Source organism: Anolis sagrei, chromosome 3 (assembly GCF_037176765.1).
Source record: "Anolis sagrei isolate rAnoSag1 chromosome 3, rAnoSag1.mat, whole genome shotgun sequence".
NCBI classification, from domain to species: domain Eukaryota; kingdom Metazoa; phylum Chordata; class Lepidosauria; order Squamata; family Dactyloidae; genus Anolis; species Anolis sagrei.
In genome coordinates, this window is record NC_090023.1 from 210,259,938 (window position 1) to 210,279,116 (window position 19,179).

General features: G+C 42.5%; 1 protein-coding gene across 2 annotated transcripts in view; it reads left to right on the forward strand.

Moving 5' to 3' along the window:
• The first annotated feature begins 6,106 nt into the window (after nt 1-6,106).
• XPNPEP1 (X-prolyl aminopeptidase 1) overlaps nt 6,107-19,179 on the forward strand; it is a 56,671-nt gene continuing 43,598 nt past the window's right edge. Inside the window, exons 1-3 of one of the 2 annotated variants that reach the window (XM_067465846.1) lie at nt 6,107-6,228; nt 10,074-10,203; nt 15,074-15,194. In XM_067465846.1, coding sequence (XP_067321947.1) covers nt 15,078-15,194 — 117 coding nt within the window. In that variant the 5' untranslated portion in view covers nt 6,107-6,228; nt 10,074-10,203; nt 15,074-15,077. The remainder of the gene's footprint in view (nt 6,229-10,073; nt 10,204-15,073; nt 15,195-19,179) is intronic. The other variant, XM_060768379.2, reaches the window with a different exon arrangement.

Sequence of the window (19,179 nt, forward strand, 5' to 3'; positions counted from 1 at the left end):
ACACCCCATGGGCATAGATGGGCAGAAAGGGGCTAACTGATCCCCTGGGAGGGATAATTGATCACCACTGCTGTCACTTTCCCCTCCTTTTTTCCACTTCATATGCAATGACCAATTTGGATAAAATAGTGAAGAGTAGAGACATCACATTGGCAACGAAGATATGCATAGTTAAAGCAATGGTATTCCCTGTAGTAACCTATGGATGCAAGAGCTGGACCATAAGGAAGCCTAAGCTAAGGAAGATAGACGCTTTGAACTGTGGTGTTGGAGGAAAATTCTGAGAGTGCCTTGGACCGCAAGAAGATCAAACCAGTCCATACCCTAGGAAATAAAGCTTGAATGGAGGACAGGATATTAGAGGCAAAGATGAAGTACTTTGGCCACATCATGAGAAGACAGGAAAGTTTGGAGAAGATAATGATGCTGGGGAAAATGGAAGGAAAAAGGAAGAGGGGCGATCAAGGGCAAGATGAATGGATAGTGACTGGCTTGACCTTGGAGGAGCTGGAGGTGGCCTCAGCTGACAGGGAGCTCTGATGTGGGCTGGTTCATGAGGTCACAAAGAGTCAGAAGCGACTGAAAGAATAAACAACAACAACATGCCTCAAGTACACTGGTGCAAATCTCTCCCAGGAATCGGAAAACAAAACCTGCACAGCAGTTTGAGGCCACCTTCCATGGTAAATGTAATCACCAATCTGGCCTCAAATCTGTTCCCACACATGTCGGTCTAATCAAATGCACAGTGAAACTGGTTTCTGCTAAACTAGTTCCAAACTGACCTAAGTAGTCACTTTCATCTCAGTACAGTATATTTCAGATGGTGATTCTTTTCACCATTCTAGGATATCTCTACAGATGCCTAGTTTCCATTGATGCTGCTCTGCCTGAGTATGTAATTGTAGCCTTGTGTAAATAGCATTTTCATTCATTGAAGCAATTACTTCAGAGCATCCCCAAATGTACTGGATGCCAAACTGGCATTAGAAAAAAAGTCATGTTTGTATTATTTATGGTAATTATATTTCTGCTCAGATCAGGGAGGAATCGGATGCAAGATGTGAACACCATGTTCTCTTTTTTTGGCCTTCAACTCAGAGCCAAATTCCCTAGGTAGACCAAGGAAATGGCTTTGTGTGCTATCATATTTCCTACACAAGAGTGTTGTTCATGTAGAAAACCAATCATTTTAAAATCAATCTACAGATGCGGGAAATGGATTTCTGCACACACACAAACAGCACCCTTTTAAAACAGAAGTTAAAATGCAGTCACTGCAAGAACAATGTCAGAACACAAGTAGTGCCTGTGAAGCTCAGCTAGTTTTTTTCACTTCCAGTTACTTCCTCTGCAAGTAAACATTATCTATTTCCTGATACTGGAGAGGAATTGTTAAAAATTTACTAACTTTTATTTGGGAGTTTCTGTGATCCTAAAACATACTGGTCTGATGCTATTGAGGAGTGTATGACTTTGTTCTTTCTATCCAACACAGCCTCCAGCAGACAGATATCTGTATATGCAGTCTAGATTACTTGGGTCCACACTGAATGGACTTTGCTTAACTTCCTTGGTCAGTTAACCTACAATCAAAGAGTATTCTTATCTCCACCAATAATGGAATTTAACCAAACTTGGCACACTGAATTCCCATGACCAACAGAAAATACTGGAAGGGTTTGGTTGGCACTGACCTTGAGTTTGGAGTTGTCGTTCACCAGAGAGCACTGTAGACTCAAACAATGATGGATCTGGACCAAACTTGACACGAATAGTCAATATGCCCAAATGTGAACACTGGTGGGTTCTGGGGGAAAATAGACCTTGACATTTGGGAGTTATAGTTGCTGGTTTATATTTCACCTACAATCAAAGAGCATCCTGAACCACCATGATCAACAGAAAATACTGTGTTTTCTGATGATCTTTGGAGACCCCTCTGACATCCCCTTCGCAAGCCCCCCCCCCCCCCCGAGTCCCAACTCCCAGGTTGAGAAACGCTGCTTTAGTGGAAGTCGACATTTAAACAAAAACCCTAGGCATCAATGGATCAAGCTTTCCTATTGCAGAACTGTGAAATGCACTTGCTGCTTACTTGATGGATGAAGGAAAATTCCTCCCAGATTTAGCCTGTTAGCAATAAACACAGCAGATGCCTTTCCTTGGCAGTTGTAAATGGGAGCTGCTGCATGCCACATGATTGGATTTCTCTACAAACCACATTGCACATCCTGTGGGTAACCCCAAATCCCAGCAAAGTTGCTGTAACCTCTAAGAATCTTTTTGTTATGCCCGCCCCCCAACTAAATATTTTTGCCTTCACTTTGCAATTGTATGGCTGTGGTCAATCTCCTCTTCCTAAAGTGGGGTGGGGAAAGAGAGGGTGTAAGTGAAAAGCCACCTGTGAAAATTTGCCCAAGGCCAAACAAACTGACAAGCTGTTACACTTTAGGGAACAATCAGAGAAAGTATCAAATTCCTCTGTAATTACCCCTTTCATTTTGAAGCTATACGGATTTGAGAGGGGGAGAAGTGTGTGCGCGTGTGACAGGGAACACTATATACATTTATTTCAAACATCTGATTATCATATCTGCTGAGATATAAAGAAAAACAATGTGATTTATATGGAATATTATTTTTAAAATATTTTAATTGACACCCATACTTTTCAAATATATAAAACATATACAGCTACACCAAACAATTAAAAAGCCATCAAACTAAACTAAAATAATAAATTAGATTAAAACGTAAATATCTTTAACATAACGAAGAAAAGGAAAAAAATCAGGGACTTCCAGCTTTCTAGCCAATGGTTATAAGTGTTCGTCTATATCAGTGGTTCCCAAACTTCTTTTTTGACCAGGAACCACTTTGACCAGAGACTACTTGTCCAGGGACCACTTTGACCTGGGCCCATTCTCCAACAGTATTACCAAAAGGGTTACAAATCAGTTTTTGGTCAACTTTAGATTTGGTTTGGGATGCCGATTCAGAAAACTGCATTGAATAGACCACATCAGCCTTAGTTTCCGATACAGAACATATGCCATGGTCACCTGCCAAGGAGTGGCAGGTGGCTTAAAAGGAGTGGAAATAAATTTAAAAATAAAGAGGAAGGAGGCTCATGGACCAAATTTTCATCCTCGCTGCCCACTGGTGGTCTGCGGCCCAAAGGTTAAGGACCACTGGTCTACATTAAATGTTAGCTAAACTCCCACATGGTTCCCCTGGTGGCGCTGAGCTGCTGAACTTGCTGACCAAGGTTGGCAGTTTGTATTTGGGGAGCGGGGTGAACTCCTGTTGTTAGGCCCAGCTTCTGCCAACCTAGCAGTTTGAAAACATGCAAATCTAAGTAGATCAATAGGTACCACTTCTGCAGGAAGGTATCGGTGCTCCATGCAGTCATGCTGGCCACATGACCTTGGAGGTATCTATGGACAATGCTGGCTCTTCGGCTTAGAAATGGAGATGAGCACCAACCCCCAGAGTCGGACACAACTAGACTTAGTGTCAGGGGAAACCTTTCGGTCTTGTTTTATTTCATGTAATTGTTGTTTTGGGCTTGGCCTCATGTAAGTCACACCGAGTCCCCATCGGGGAGATGGAGTAGGATACAAATAAAGATTATTATTATTATTATTATTATTATTTACCTTAAACCCCCAAATATTATTTGCTTGTAGTTTTTTTCAAATCCAAAAGCCAATTTCTTCCCCTTTGTTGTATAGAAGTCTGCTGTATGGAATTGTACAACAATAATTTCAGACAGCATTGTTTAGTTCTTGCTAGACATGATAGACGTGGAGTTGTTGTTGTTGTTGACTTTGTCATAAAGAAACCATTAAGTCTCTTCTGTTGTTTTGAACTACCAGCTTCATGTTTCAGGTACTCTTCCAAGCAAATACATTTGTGATGCTGCGCTAAAGATACATAAGGTGAAGAACAGCCAAGAGCAACACAGCAAGAAACTATTGATTGGCTTTGGCTCCCTACTGTGTGTTCTGTTTGTATATTTACCTTCACGATTTGGCTGGGGTTCACAGTGATGCTTCTGTTTGGGAGTACCTGACGGTACATTTTCCTTGTGAAAAGAGATCTGCATCTATGTCATGCTTGGTTTCTGGAACTGGTTTCATGTATAGCAAAGTAACTTGAGAAATCAAGTGGGAAACAAGCCTAGGTGTGTGGCCCTAGAATCCACATTTATAAACATTATGCCATTATAAAAGATTAATTAGTCTGCTAAGGACTTTTGATCGTTTTTCTATCCATGCTGGATGTACCCTAGTATTCTCTGGCAGAGAAGCCTGAAGACTTCATAAAACTACAATGCCTATAATTCAAAACATTGAGCCATGGCAGTTAAAGTGGTGTCAATCTGCATTAATTCTACAGTATGGATGCACCCTAGAGATCAGGGTTTGAATCCCAAATATGTGTTTCCACTCCATTTCTATGGATGCATCTACACACTGTAGAATGAATGCAGTTTAGCACCACTTTCAACCGCCATGGCACAATGGTAGGCTTTTAAGGAAGAAGGGTTTCAAGATCCAGTCAGGGGCTGCAATGGGTTAATCCAGCTTTTGCACTTTCTTCTTTCACCTTGATTAGAAGGCTCTTCAGCTGCTCCTTGCTTTCGGCCATCAAAGTGGTATCATCTGCATATCTAAGGTTAATGTTTCTTCCAGCAATTTTAACTGCAGCCTTGGATTCGTCAAGCCCGCACATTGCATGATGTATTCTGCATGCAAGTTGAATAGTTTGGGTGAGAGTATACAGCCTTGTTGTACTCTCAGTTTGTTGGAAATTTGCCCAGTTTCCAACAAACCTCACAACCTCTGAGGATGCCTGTGGCCGAAATATCAGGAGAGAATGCTTTTGGTACATGGCCATACACCCCGGGAAACTCACAGTAACCCAGTGATTCTGGCCATGAAAACCTTTGACAACAACAACAACAACAACAACAACAACAACATAATAATAATAATAATAATAATATAATGGCACGGAATAATATAGGTTGTAGTTGGGTAATGCACCATCACTCTTTGGCTTGTTGTTGTTCATTCGTTCAGTCACTTCCGACTCTTCGTGACCTCATGAACCAGCCCACTCCACAGAGCTCCCTGTCGACCGTCACCACACCCAGCTCCTTCAAAGTCAAGCCGGTCACTTCAAGGGTGCCATCCATCCATCTTGCCCTTGGTTGGCCTCTCTTCCTTTTTCTTTCCATTTTCCTTCCATTATCTTTAGAGCATTGGATTCATCGTTTACCTCTAGCACCGTCGGCCGCTAGCCTTCCTTTTGGCTTTGAGCTAGCTGCGTCATCACATCTGGGGCTAGTTGGACTTATCCCCTGCTCCTCCCCAGTAGCATTTGGACCATCTTCTGACCTGGGAGTCCCATCTTCCGATGGCATACTGAAATATCTCTGGTTGTGCTGGTCCATTTAGTTTTCTTGGCAAGAATACTGGGGTGGTTTGCCATTGCCATTCCCCTGGGATCATGCTTGGTCTGACCTCTCTGCCACGACTGTCCCGTCTTGGGTGTCCCTTCACGGTTTCAATCGTGACATCATTGAGGTACTCAAGCTCCAGCGCCATGACAAGGCGGCGATCCTTTTCTGGAGCACTCTTTGGCAGACCTTGTAAAACCTCCAACTCCAATAATGCCATAGCACTGGGCAAGTGTATCAAACTGCATTCATTCTATGGTGTAGAATGCACCTATCTAAACCAGAAGGGGCATCCAATGCAATCCTCTGCCAATCTGCCATGCAACTGGGGGCCCTTCCACACAGCCCTATGTCCCAGAATATCAAGGCAGAAAATCCCACATTATCTGAGTGTGGATTCAGATAACCCAGTTCAAAGCAGATATTGTGTGGTTTTCCGCCTTGATATTCTGGGATATAGGGCTGTCTGGAAGGGCCCTGGGTCACCTTTCCTATAGACAGAAAGAAAACCGATTCCAAACCCGCCCTGATCCGACTTTCTGGGGATTGTCTGAACAAGAGCTTCAGTGATGTGGAGCTAGAGAGGCTGCAAAACAAGGAGCCAGCCCTGCTTGCTTGCTTTCTGGAGGCTCCTCCTCTCCTCTAGCCTCAGAGGCTCATGGGGACTGCAGACGTCAGCTTTGCATGGCAGCCTCCAGGAAGCGCTGAAGTGGGTGCTTTAGGAAAAGGAGCCGGGCAGGAAGCAGGGAAACGACCAGGTGAGCCATGCAAAAGGCTTGGAGGCTGCCCCAAAAGGATTGCAAATGAGGGCGACCTCATTCCGAGGGAGGGAGGGAGAGAGGAAGGGAGCCAGGAGGTATGGAGGCTGCCCAGGAACAATGGGCCACATGCTGCACTGAACAGATCTGTCAAAGAAAGCCTGCCTGCTTTATGGATCCATTGTGTTAAGGAAATTGCAACGTTTGCATTTCCTCTCTCAAGTGTTTGGGTGCATCTGTATTCTAGGAGTGCAGGGTTGACACCACTTTAAACTGCCATGGCCCACTGCTAGGAAATCAAACTACAACTCCCATGATTCCATTGCATACACCTTTGGCCATTAAAATAATGTCAAACTGAATTAATTCTACAGTGATTGTAGATGCACCCCTAGAATAGCAGAATCCAGGACATTGGCAGCAATTTTGTGTATAGCAAACATGGTGGCAGTGGGTTAAAGCGTTGAGCTGCTGAACTTGTTGACCAAAAGGTTGCAGGTTCGAATCCGGGGAGCGGCGTGAGCTCCTGCTGTCAGCTCCAGCTTCTGCCAACCTAGCAGTTAAAAAAAATGCAAATGTGAGTAGATCAGGAGGTCCCGCTCTGGACCAGATTTTCATCCTCATGGCCGACTGGGGGTCTGCGGCCCACAGGTTAAGGACAACTGGTCTACATTAAATATTAGCTAAACTTCCACATGGGTCCCCAGGTGGCGCTGAGCTGCTGAACTTGCTGACCAAGGTCTGAATCTGGGAAGCGGAGTGAGCAGCCAACCTAGCAGTTCAAAAACATGCAAATGTAAGTAGATCAATAAGTACCACTTCTGCGGGAAGGTAACGGTGTTCCATGCAGTCATGTTGGTCATATGACCTTGGAGGTATCCATGGACAATGCCGGCTCTTTGGCTTAGAAATGGAAATGAGCACCAACCCCCAGAGTTGGACACAACTGGACTTTAAATGTCAGGGGAAAACCTTTACCTTCACCTAAACATACACAGTCTGCAACAATCACCTTTGAGAAAATGATGCATGTGTGAATGTGTGTAAGGGTGCTGCTACACCAGGAATGGGCAAACTTGGGTCCACCAGGTGTTTTGGACTTCAGCTCCCACAATTCCCAACAGCCCATAAGAACTACTTAACACTATATGCAATTGAGCCATGGCAGTTAAAATGTGGGCAAAAGTATGATAGCTGGGACCCAATGCTAGTTGCGTGACGCAGATCAGAATTAGAGAAGCACCTTTTGTATGTGTAGTTGTTCAATGTTTTCTATACTGGAAAATCAATAAAGACTATTTAAAAAAAAAAGAATTAGAGAAGCAAAGACGTGGGCAACACGGCAGATTTATTCTCAGCTCTTGGTAACTGCCATTTTTTTAACCATTCTTCACTTTAACGCAAACTTAACTGAATTACATGTGGATGAAGCGTGCTATAAACTTAACGCTGTCTCGCGCACATCTTCGCTTCTCTAATTCTGACCACGTTGTGCAACGAGCATTGGATCCCAGCTATCATACTTTTGCCAAATGGTGTCAAACTGCATTAATTTCGTGGTGGCAAAAAGTACACTCTTTGTCATTTGGCCAAAAAGGTGAGTATTACATTTGCTGCCTGATTATAATTCCATCTCTGAAAACAAAAGTGTTAGAATACCAAAACTTTCAGCAATGGAAAAAAAAAAAAACCCTTGAAGTGCATCTGTGCTATAGAATGAATCCACTTTAATTGCCCTGGCTCAAAACTCACAGGGACTGTAGTTTGGGCTGTCAAAGAATGCTGATGTCTCACCAAACCATAAATCCCAGCGTTGCATAGCTTTGGCAATTAATTAGAGATCATGTCCCTCAACCAGAATCTTTTCTAGTTCAAGGTGGCTTTTAGTCTGCTACCGAACACAATTCAAAAGTGTTGGCTTTAACCTACAAAGCAGTGGTCCTCAACTTGTGGGTCCCCAGATGTTTTGGCCTTCAACTCCCAGAAATCCTAACAGCCGGTAAACTGGCTGGGATTTCTGGGAGTCATAGGCCAATGCACCTGGGCCTAATGTAAGCTGGTCCTAAATAGTTTTGGCCCAGCTTACCCGTCTGAACATATCTCCCTCTGAGCCAGCTAGGAGGTTAAGATCTTCTGGGGAGGCCCTGCTCTCGGTCCCACCTCCTTCACAGGTGCGGTTGGTGGGGAGGAGAGATGGGGTCTTCTCAGTGGTGGCTCCTCAGCTATGGAACTCCCACCTTAATGAAATCAAATCAACACTTTCCCTCCTGAACTTCAGGAAAAAGCTAAAAACATGGTTGTGAACCAAGCTTTTGGTTAGTAATTTATCAGTGCAGTAAGTGAACAAGGAATAGTGCAATGACAATTGGAACAGCCTCGGACTATGATATTAGATCGCATGATTTTAAATAAGTGGTTTTAAATGTTCGGTATTTTTAGTGGTGGTTTTAATGTATATGTTTATTTAGCCGGATGTATGTTCGTGTGGCATTGAATCGTTGCCTATATGTGTGAGCTGCTCTGGGTCCTCTACGAGGTGAGAAGGGTGGGGTATAAATATGGTAAATAAATTAATAAAAGCTGTTCCTGAAGCAGCTTCCTCTTTTGCTTTGGCTCAGTACTAAGATTACCATATTACAGTAGAGTCTTGCTTATCCAACATAAACAGGCCAGCAGAACGTTGGATAAGCGAAAATGTTTGAAGGATTAAGGAAAAGCCTATTAAATGTCAAAATATGTTATGATTTTATAAATTAAGCACCAAAACATCATATTTTACAACAAATTGACAGAAAAAGCAGTTCAATACAGGGTAATGTTATGTAGTAATTACTGCATTTATGAATTTAGCACCAAAACATTGCTATGTATTGAAACAGCTGTGGATCCGGGCGGGAGGCAGACTGCATTGGATAATACAGAATGTGAAGATTGGATAAATGAGACTCTGCTGTACATGAATCTAATGCACACCCCCTAATTTTGGGAAGGTAATTTAGCCAAAGAAGCCCCCAGTGGCGCAGTGGGTTAAACCGCTGAGCTGTTAAACTTGTAGACCGAAAGGTCACAGGTTCGAATCCGAAAGCGGCGTTAGCTTCCTCTGTCAGCCCCAGCTTCTGCCAACCTAGCAGTTCGAAAATGTGCAAATGTGAGTAGATCAATAGGTACTGCTCCGGTGGGAAGGTAACAGTGCTCCTTGCAGTCATGCCGGCCACATGACCTTGGAGGTGTCTATGGACAACGCCGACTCTTCAGCTTAGAAATGGAGATGAGTACCATCCCCCAGAGTCAGACATGACTGGACTTAATGTCAGGGGAAAACCTTTACCTTTTTTAATCTAGCCAAAAAGGTGAGCGTTAGATTTGAGTAAATATGGTATGTCACACTGCCTTCTGTTCTGCAATTGTGAATAGGCACAATTCTATCACTGCAGCAATCTTTGCTCACAATTAACCATTGTGGAAAGGGAGAGGTTATTGTGGCCAAAGTCTCTGTACCTTTGAAGTTTTGCCCTTTGGTTTGTCAGGCACTGCTGAGTTAATAAAAAGCAAAGAAAAAAGAGAGGAACAAAAGTTTTGCTACCATAGACTGAGGAAGTTGAGCTCGGACGAGAAGACTATTCAAGAAAGGTAATGGGAGAGATATAGATTGCAGTTTAGGAGACAGCGAGGGTCTGTTTGTTACACTGTGGATGTACAGCCTGCCTTTGACATTGAGGAGCATGTTTTATTTCAGCTTGTTTAACTTTAAATCCTAAGAGAACACAAAAGATATAAACCATAATGTTTGGTTATATTTAGTATTGCTGAAGTTCAGGGAATAATCTGTACCCTTCAATCCACAGTGAAAATGGAATAAATGGCTATCCAAAGAACATAAGAGGGAGAAAAAGAACAGCCCTTTTGTCTGAGGTTGAAGGTCAAAGTCCTTAGAAATATACCATTTGAAGTTCTTGCTTCTTTGGCCCTTTCAAGGTAGGAGTCTGGTTTTGTGTGTGTGAATCAGAGAGAAAGGCACACAATAAAGAAAGTTGGGCTAAAAAGTAAAGATTTCCCCCCCTCAAAATAGAATGTTAACATGAGAAAGATATATGAGAAAGGGAAATCTGTTCTAGCTTGATTCTTTGCATCTTGATTGTGAAATAAGTCCGATTGAACTCACTGGGACATATTTCCTGGTGGAAAGATTCAGGTTTGAAGTGGCAGATGGAAAATATTAGTGAGTACTTGTTGCATATAGGGAAATAAAATAAAATAATAATAATAGGTTGTAGACTTGTGCACGAGATGCGACTGTACCTTGAAAAGCCTGACTTTTCCACGGTGGTCCATGTGTTAGTTACATCTAGATTGGATTATTGCAATGCATTCTACGTGGGGATGCCTTTGAAGACAGCTCGGAAAATGCAATTGGTGCAAAGATCAGCAGCCAGGCTACTAACTGGAGCTAGTTATAGGGAGCACACAATGTCCTTATTAAAGCAGCTCAATTGGCTGCCGATAAGTTTCCGGATGCAATTCAAAGTGCACGTTATCACCTTAATTTTCGGGTCCTGTCTATTTTGGTGACCGAACCCCTCCATGAACTGGTGTGGGCTTTAAGATCTGCCGGGGAGGCTCTCCTCTCGGTCCCGCTACCGTCACAAGCATGGTTGGTGGGAATGAGGGAGAGGGACTTCTCAGTGGTGGCCCTCCGACATTGGAACACCCTTCCCAGGAAGATTAGACAGGCCCCCACACTGTCCTCTTTTCATAGGGATTTGAAGACGTGGCTTTTAAAATAAGCTTTTGAAAATGCTTAGTCCCTAATTGCTCTGCGCAGTAGTCGCACATCCTTGCACTTTATCCTATGCCCTCTCTCCAGTGTTGCGGCTGGCACTTATTCCATTCCTGTTTATAGCATGGCCATGTTTATATTAGCTTACCGCCACTGGTTGATGATTTCAGTTTTGTTGAGTCTGAGTTGATGTTTTTATATGTATATGTTTTATTTTATTGTATTTTATATTGTACTTCATTTTTATGTTTGTTTTTGGGCACTTTGTGCTGTCTGTAAGTTGCCCCGAGTCCCTTTGGGGAGATGGTTGCTGGATACAAGAATAAAGTTGTTATTATTATTATTATTATTATTATTATTAACTCTAGCAGAGGGCCATAGATTTAGGGTTTTTTTTTCATGAAGAAACATCCTTCTAGTTCTCTTCACTTGAGTGTTGCTGTTAGTAGAGTTTGACCTTGATAATATTGTATTTGACAATGATTTTTTCTTGCTACTATGAATATAAGAGGTTGGTACCCCAGTCCAATTTTATATCCCACTTGCTCTCTGTGACTGTTGTTTCCTTTGGATCCAGACCCACAGTGAGGGGCTGACTATGGAGCATCACATTATATCTGTTGGTCTCTGCTAGAATGCGACAGATAGGTTTGCCAAGTGAATTACATTTTTGGAATGGATATTAGTGGAGGAAATGTATGTGCCTCGAAGATACTTTTAATGTTATGCTACTCAGTTTATGTAAACAAGTATGACACTTCAGGGTGTTTTTTGTTCATTTGTTCAGTCGCTTCCGACTTTTCCTGACCTTATGGACCAGCCCACGCCAGAGCTCCCTGTTGGCTGTGGCCACCCCAGCTCCTTCAAGGTCAAGCCAATAACTTCAAGGATACAATCCATTCATCTTGCCCTTGGTCGGCCCCTCTTCCTTTTTCCTTCCTTTCCCCCCAGCATAATTGTCTTCTCTAAGCTTTCTTGTTTTATCATTCTGTGGCTGAAGTACTTCAACTTTGCCTCTACTATCCTTCCCACCAATGAGCAGTCGGGCTTTATTTCCTGAAGTATGGACTGGTTGGATCTTCTCGCGGTCCAAGGCACTCTCAGAACTTTCCGCCAACACCACAGCTCAAAAGCATCTCTCTTCCTTCGCTCAGCTTTCCTTATGGTCCAGCTCTCACATCCGTAGAATACCATTGCTTTAACTGTGTGGATCTTCCTTGCCAGTGTGATGTCTCTACTCTTCACCATTTTATCGAGATTGGTCATTGCTCTCCTCCTAAGAAGTGTGTTTACCCTTTTGTTTTCTTCTTTGCTGAACATGAATTTCTAAAAGAAAACAGCCTTTGCCACACAAGACGCTACATAAAGCTGTCAGATTGAAAATGAGAATTTTTCTGCAGTTATGATATACCAGTCTTGCAGTGCCCAAGGTCACCCAGTGGATTTTGTGCTGTTTACTGGGATGAAAAAACTACCCTATATACCTATGTAGAAATTTAAAAAAATAGTCAAAAATCAACCCAAAAAGCTTTGGGTCAACTTTTGGGTCAATATGAATACTGTACTTTAGCTTTTATCCACAAAGGAACCATCCCCTTCTCTGAGTAAAAGTAGAGGATTCCCCTGACATTAAGTCTAGTTCTGTCCAACTCTGGGGGGTGATGCTCATCTCCATTTCTAAGCTGAAGAGCTAGCGTTGTCCGTAGATGCTTCCAAGGTCATGTGGATGGTATGACTGCATTGAACGCCATTTCCTTCCTGCCAAAGCGGTACCTATTGATCTCACATTTTCATGTTTTCAAACTGCTAGGTTGGCAGAAGCTGGGGCTAACAGCGGGAGCTCACCCCACTCCCCAGATTCAAACTGCCAATCTTTTGGTCAGCAAGATCAGCAGCTTAGCAGTTTAACCTGCTGTGTCACCAGGGGACCCCTTACTCTAAGTAGAGTGACGTAAAGCAAAATCTTAATCTGTCCTGGAATAACCTAAAAGGACAGCTGAATCCCTCAACTTTCTCTACCATGGCATGCTTCTGGCCTTTTTGAATGTCTGGGTCAGGAAACTGGGTTTTTAAGAGAAAGGTTTGCCTTTGCCTCTCTCTCTGAGTCTTGCCCAAGGTCACCCAGTGGATTCTGTCAAACGGCTGCACCATGCTGGCTTTTTATCAAGACTTTGCTCTTTTTAAATTAAATTACATGATACATTTCTTATAAAATTAAACCTGTAGAAAGAGTGGACTTGGAAACATTTGGAAATCTCTGCTTTACGTTTTAGCCTGCTGTACGGCTAGATTGGAGAAAAATCATATTAAATAATTTTTATACTTGCTAAATACGCTAAAACAATCCTTTTGAGATTTCTTTGCCCTCAACAGCAATGTAGCAATTGAAATATAATAAAGCAAATCACTCATTTATTTCCTTTATTTATTATGTGTCTTTATCATTCAATAACAAGGTCAGGATTCTCCATGTTACAATATTTATTATTTCTCTGTGTGGCTATGATAACTGGGCAGTGGACAGAGCTGGTAGGAAGAGGGTCAACCCATCTGAAATGTGGTGCTGGAGAAGACTTCTATGGATACTATCAGTTGCCAAAAAAGACAAATGAATGGGTTCAAGATCAGTCAAGCCTGAACTCTCCCTAGATACTTTTTTTTGTCGTGTCAGGAGCAACTTGAGAAACTGCAAGTCGCTTCTGGTGTGAGAGAATTGGCCGTCTGCAAGGACGTTGCCCAGGGGACGCCCAGATGATTTGATATTTTTATCATCCTTGTGGGAGGCTTCTCTCATATCCCCGCATGAGGAGCTGGAGCTGATAGAGGGAGCTCATCCGCCTTTCCCCGGATTTGAACCTGCGACCTGTCGGTCTTCAGTCCTGCTGGCTCAGGGGTTTAATCCACTGCGCCGCTGGGGGCTCCCCCCTAGATACTAAAATGATTTAACTAGGATCCATAGTAGATTAGGCATGCTATGATAGAAACTGACTCATTAGAAAATACAATAAAGTTTGGTAAAGTAGAGGGCACTGTGAAAAGAGAGACCACATTACGGCTGGATAGCCTCAATAAATCAAACATTGGGCCTGAATGTATAAGACCCAAGCAAAGCTGTTGACTGGGAGGTTTCTCTTTCAAAGGATTTCCATAAAAGGAAATCAATTTGATGGCAATTAAAAACAAATCCTGCCTCTCCTCTAAACCAGTGGTTCTCAAACTGTGGGTCCCCAGATGTTTTGGCCTTCAACTCCCAGAAATCCTAACAGCTGGTAAACTGGCTGGGATTTCTGTGAGTTGTAGGCCCAAACACCTGGGGATCCACAGGTTGAGAACCATTTCTCTAAAGTGTTCAAAGTAGTCTTCTCCATTTTGGCCCCTCAACACCACTTTGAGATAGATTAGGATGAGATGCAGATGACTGGGGTGAGGTAGAATGAAGACCTTAGCTTATCACCATGCTGTGCCTCCTTGGATCAATACAAAATGGTTAGGAATTCTTGTCCAAGATTTAGATGTAAACATGTCCCATTTCTTGAGAAACAATCACTGAGAAATCAGGTTTTGTAGGACCAACTGGCTGTTCCTCGGAAGTGACTATAATAAGAAAGAAGATAGGAAGTAGTGACTGGCTCTGGGAACATTCTTCATGATGGAAAGCAGCAGCGGCAGCTTGTGAATTGTTTCCTTCCTGTCCTATGCCCTTGTCCTTCTTCTCAAATGCCTCAAAGCATCTGTTGCTCCCAGTGCTTCCCATACACAGTGTTTCCTCCAATCTGTCATCTATCAGCCACCTCCTGCCAAACAATCCAAACATACAAACGTCAAGTTGGTAAGGTCCTGTTGTGTAAGCCAGAGTGCTGGCAGCAAGGAACAGATGGAACCAAGAGGCATTATATTAACATATCTCCACCCCCATCTCTGTAGTTTAAGGTATAATGACATAGATCAAATGAGAATTTTACTTGTAAAGTCTGGCTGAAGATTTTGGCATTTCATACTGGGTTTTGAAATATTTGGGATCAGAACCCACAGGATTGTAACCACATGCTTGTTCTTTTGTTTGTGTAGGAACATGGCTCCAAAGATTACTACAGATCTGCTTCGACAGCTTCGGCAAGCAATGAAAAACTCCAGATATGTTCCGGAGCCAATCCAAGCCTACATTGTACCTTCTGGAGATGCGCACCAGGTGTGGTCTTTGGTAGAAATGTCTTTTGAAAAGAACTGTGCAAAGATTCTAATCGGAAATATCCCTTGCGACAGTAGGATCACCTAAAAGAGAATCCAATTCTTTCCCAAGTCAAGCTTTATTACATTCTTTACTTCTGTTACACTGCTGTAACCGAACATCTAAAGCCTGTCCTCTAGCCTCCTTCACTATTCTTCTAAGCCAGTCCTGCAAAAAACAAAAACTAAACTTCACACTAAACAGAAGTCAAGAAAAATGGGTCTGGGTTGGGCTCTTGTAAAAAGGAGATTCTTTGTCAGAGGCTTTTTAAACTGAGGTATACTTGGGGCAAAACACGCAAGACGTTAGCAAGTGCTGTACAGGATCTTTTAAAATGATGACATTATTTCATAAACAACACACACTCTGTAAAGAGTGTAGGTAGAAAGATGATTAGAAATACAAAAGTGGGATGAGAATGGGAAAGAAGGCAAAAGACATAGAAAAGTGCATTTACAATACCACCCCTGTATCCATGGGACCAGTATCTGTGTTTTTTTAAATCAATGTTTGACAAATTGACATGTTCTCTGTCCTTCAGTGTTATTCTTTGGCCAGAAGTCTTTCAATTTAATAGGGTTTTCTATTATTTGTGGTTTTACATATCCGCATGAAGTCTAAGAACATATTCCTGCAGATAAAGTGATGTGAATGATTTAATTTGTACTTGTAAAATCTTAATAACAGGGGAAAAAAATATAGGGACCTATGGCCTTCAAGATTTTAATGAACTTCCTGTCCTCTTTTCCTGATAGTTGTCCATACTTGCTGGGGTTCATGGAAGTCCTGCAACTACTGGAAGAACTTAGGCTGGACCCCGAGTCTCCTTCCACACAGCTGAATAAAATCCCACATTATCTGCTTTGAACTGGATTATATGGCAGTGTGGAATCCCAATAACACAGTTCAAAGCAGATATCGTGGGGATTTTCTGCCTTGATACTCTGGGTTATATGGCTGTGTGGACGGGCCCAGGAATTGATACCAGGTTTTCTGTTTATCCCAGATTATCTGGCAGTGGGGACTCATATACTTCAGTTTAAAACAGAAAACCTGTGATCAGATACTGAAATATAGGGCCTGTCTGGAAGGGTGCTTAGGGCCCTTCTACGCAGTCCTATAATCCAGGATATCAAGGCAGAAAATCCTACAATATCTGCTTTGAACTGAGTTATCTGAGACCATACTGCATATATTCCAGTTCAAAGCAGATAATGTGGGATTTTATTCAGCTGTGTGGAAGAGGCCATAGACCAGTGGTTCTCAACCTGGGGTCACGAGATGTTTTTGGCCTTCAAATCCCAGAAATCCTAACAGCTGTTAAACTGGCTGGGATTTCTGGGAGTTGTAGGCCAAAACATCTGGGGACCCCAGGTTGAGAACCACTGCATAGACTCTTCTGTTTGCAGTGTTGATCATAAAAAGGTATGGCCACTTCCTATTTCCCTCTTTTTTAATAAAAAAAATAAGGTCCTCCCTCCCAATGTTAAAAACTACATAAGGAGGGAATGCTTCTGGAATATGGTCATACAGCCCAGAAAACTCACAACAACCCAGTGATTCCTTGGCATGAAAGCCTTTGACCATACATTACACCTTAGGAGTCTTGTCAGATTGTGTTCTAAAATGGAATTACCTCCTTAGAGATGTCTTGGGAGCATAATGCCTTGGGGGCAACATTTTTAAAGGTATTTGGGAGGTATGACCTTCCAAAGTCTTGGAGGCGTAAATAGTCCCAGGATACTTAGAGGTTGACCATCTCTGATTATGAAGAAAAGAACAGTATCAGTCGGACCTCAATACTGTGGCATTCTCTCTCCCTACCCCCAATTAGTTTATTTATAATCTCCCTTGTCTAGATACCTGTGTGGGTGTGTGTGAGCATAGAACTGGTTTCCTTAGCATCTCTGTCTATGTGAAGAACATTGTCTCCATTTGTTGCTACCATGCATTCATTACCTTAACGCATGTATCGCTGCTAATTCCACTCTCAGGTGCTAGAGAGAAGGTTTTTTTTTCTTTGATTGTTTTTGCAGCTGATACATGTTGTTTTTTCTCTTGCCCAAGGCATCTGTTTCTCTGCAGCTCTGGTTACACTTGGCAAAGCTTTTTACATGTTTCTGTTAACTCTGGAATAGCACCTGCAAGATTCTTTACTTTATTTGAGGAATGCAGTAGTGCAGACACATTATGCTATGCTTTTCCTGCTGGTACAGTTCATCGGGTTCATTTTTTAATGTGCAGAGACTTGAATTAACCCAATAATTGCTTGTGTATCTGCTAGATAACTTCCATGATTCTATCACATTGAGCCGTGGTAGTTAAAGTGGTGTCACACTGCATTAGTTCCACAGTGTAGATGCAGCCTTTGTCATGCAGTTCAGATGGAGGCATCCAGCCAGTCATTTTCTCTCAATTATTGTGGAGACAACCCCCCAAATTTCTTGGATAAAAATATAATGATGAATAAATGCATCAGTGGTGTATTTTCTTTACCATTACAATCTTATATTGGTTTCAGTTAGCGGTAAAATAGGTTTAGACAAGGGCAGGCAGCTGCGTGGAGGCTGAGGGTGAATTTCTCCACAGATTATCCCACGGACTCACCTCTAGCAAACTCAAATTTTCTTTTACAGCCTCTCCCAAAATTACAAAAGAATGTAGCCATTTTGAGAATCATAGAACCGTAGAGTGGGAAGAGACCTCATGGGCCATCAAGTCCAACCTCCTGCCAAGAAGCAGGAAAATCACATTCAAAGCACCCCTGAAGGATGGCCATCTAGCCTCTGCTTAAAAGCCTCCAAAGGAGAGGCCTCCACATTTACACATTTAAAATTGATTATGCACAAATACTAACCATAATTACTGCTAACCATAATTGATGTTAACGATGGGTCTTTTCACACAAAATAATTATAGCACTGTGATTCTACTTCATCCAACAAGGCATCATGTGATGGACTCTTAGTGTTTGCAGTTTGATGAGGCACAAGACTTCTCTGGCTGAGAATTCTTGACTCTTAAAATGCAAATCCCAGGATGCCTTCGGATGTTGCCATGACAGTTATAGTTGAATCAGAGTGCTACAGTGCTAGTGTGAAAGGACTCTAGAACTCCCATCTGAAATAAGAATTCAATCTGATTTTTAGGTATTAGTTGTTGTTTAGTCGTTTAGTCGCTTCTAACTCTTCATGACCTCATGGACATGGAAGGCGACTTGGAAGGCGCTGAACAGACTGCGCTCTGGCACCACGAGATGCAGAGCAAATCTTAAGAAATGGGGCTACAAAGTGGAATCCAGGACATGCGAATGTGGAGAAGAACAAACCACTGACCACCTGCTGCAATGCAACCTGAGCCCTACTACATGCACAATGGAGGACCTCCTTGCGGCAATACCAGAGGCACTCCAAGTGGCCAGATACTGGCCAAAGGACATTTAATTAACTACCAAACTTGCAAACTTTGTGTTTTGTCTGTCTGTTTGTTTGTTTGTTTTGTTAAAAATGTAATACAAATGTCTGGTTGCTCCTGACACGATAAATAAATACCTCATGCCAGACCTCACTGTTGGCCATGGCCACGCCCAGCTCCTTCAAGGTCAGGCCAGTCACTTCAATGATACCATCCATCCACCTTGCCCTTGGTCAGCCCCTCTTCTTTTTTTCCTTCCATTTTCCCTATCATCAGTATCTTCTCCAAGCTTTCCTGACTTCTCATTATGTGGCCAAAGTACTTCATCTTTGTTTCTAATATCCTTCCCTCCAGTGAACAGTCAGGCTTTATTTCCTGGAGTATGGACTGGTTTGATCTTCTTGTGGGCCAAGGCACTCTTAGAATTTTCCTCCAACACCAAAAACGTCCATCTTCCTTGGAGGCATTAGTTATGAATGATTTATTTCTCATATCATGTAGACTCAGAATTTTCTTGTAATATTAATGCAAC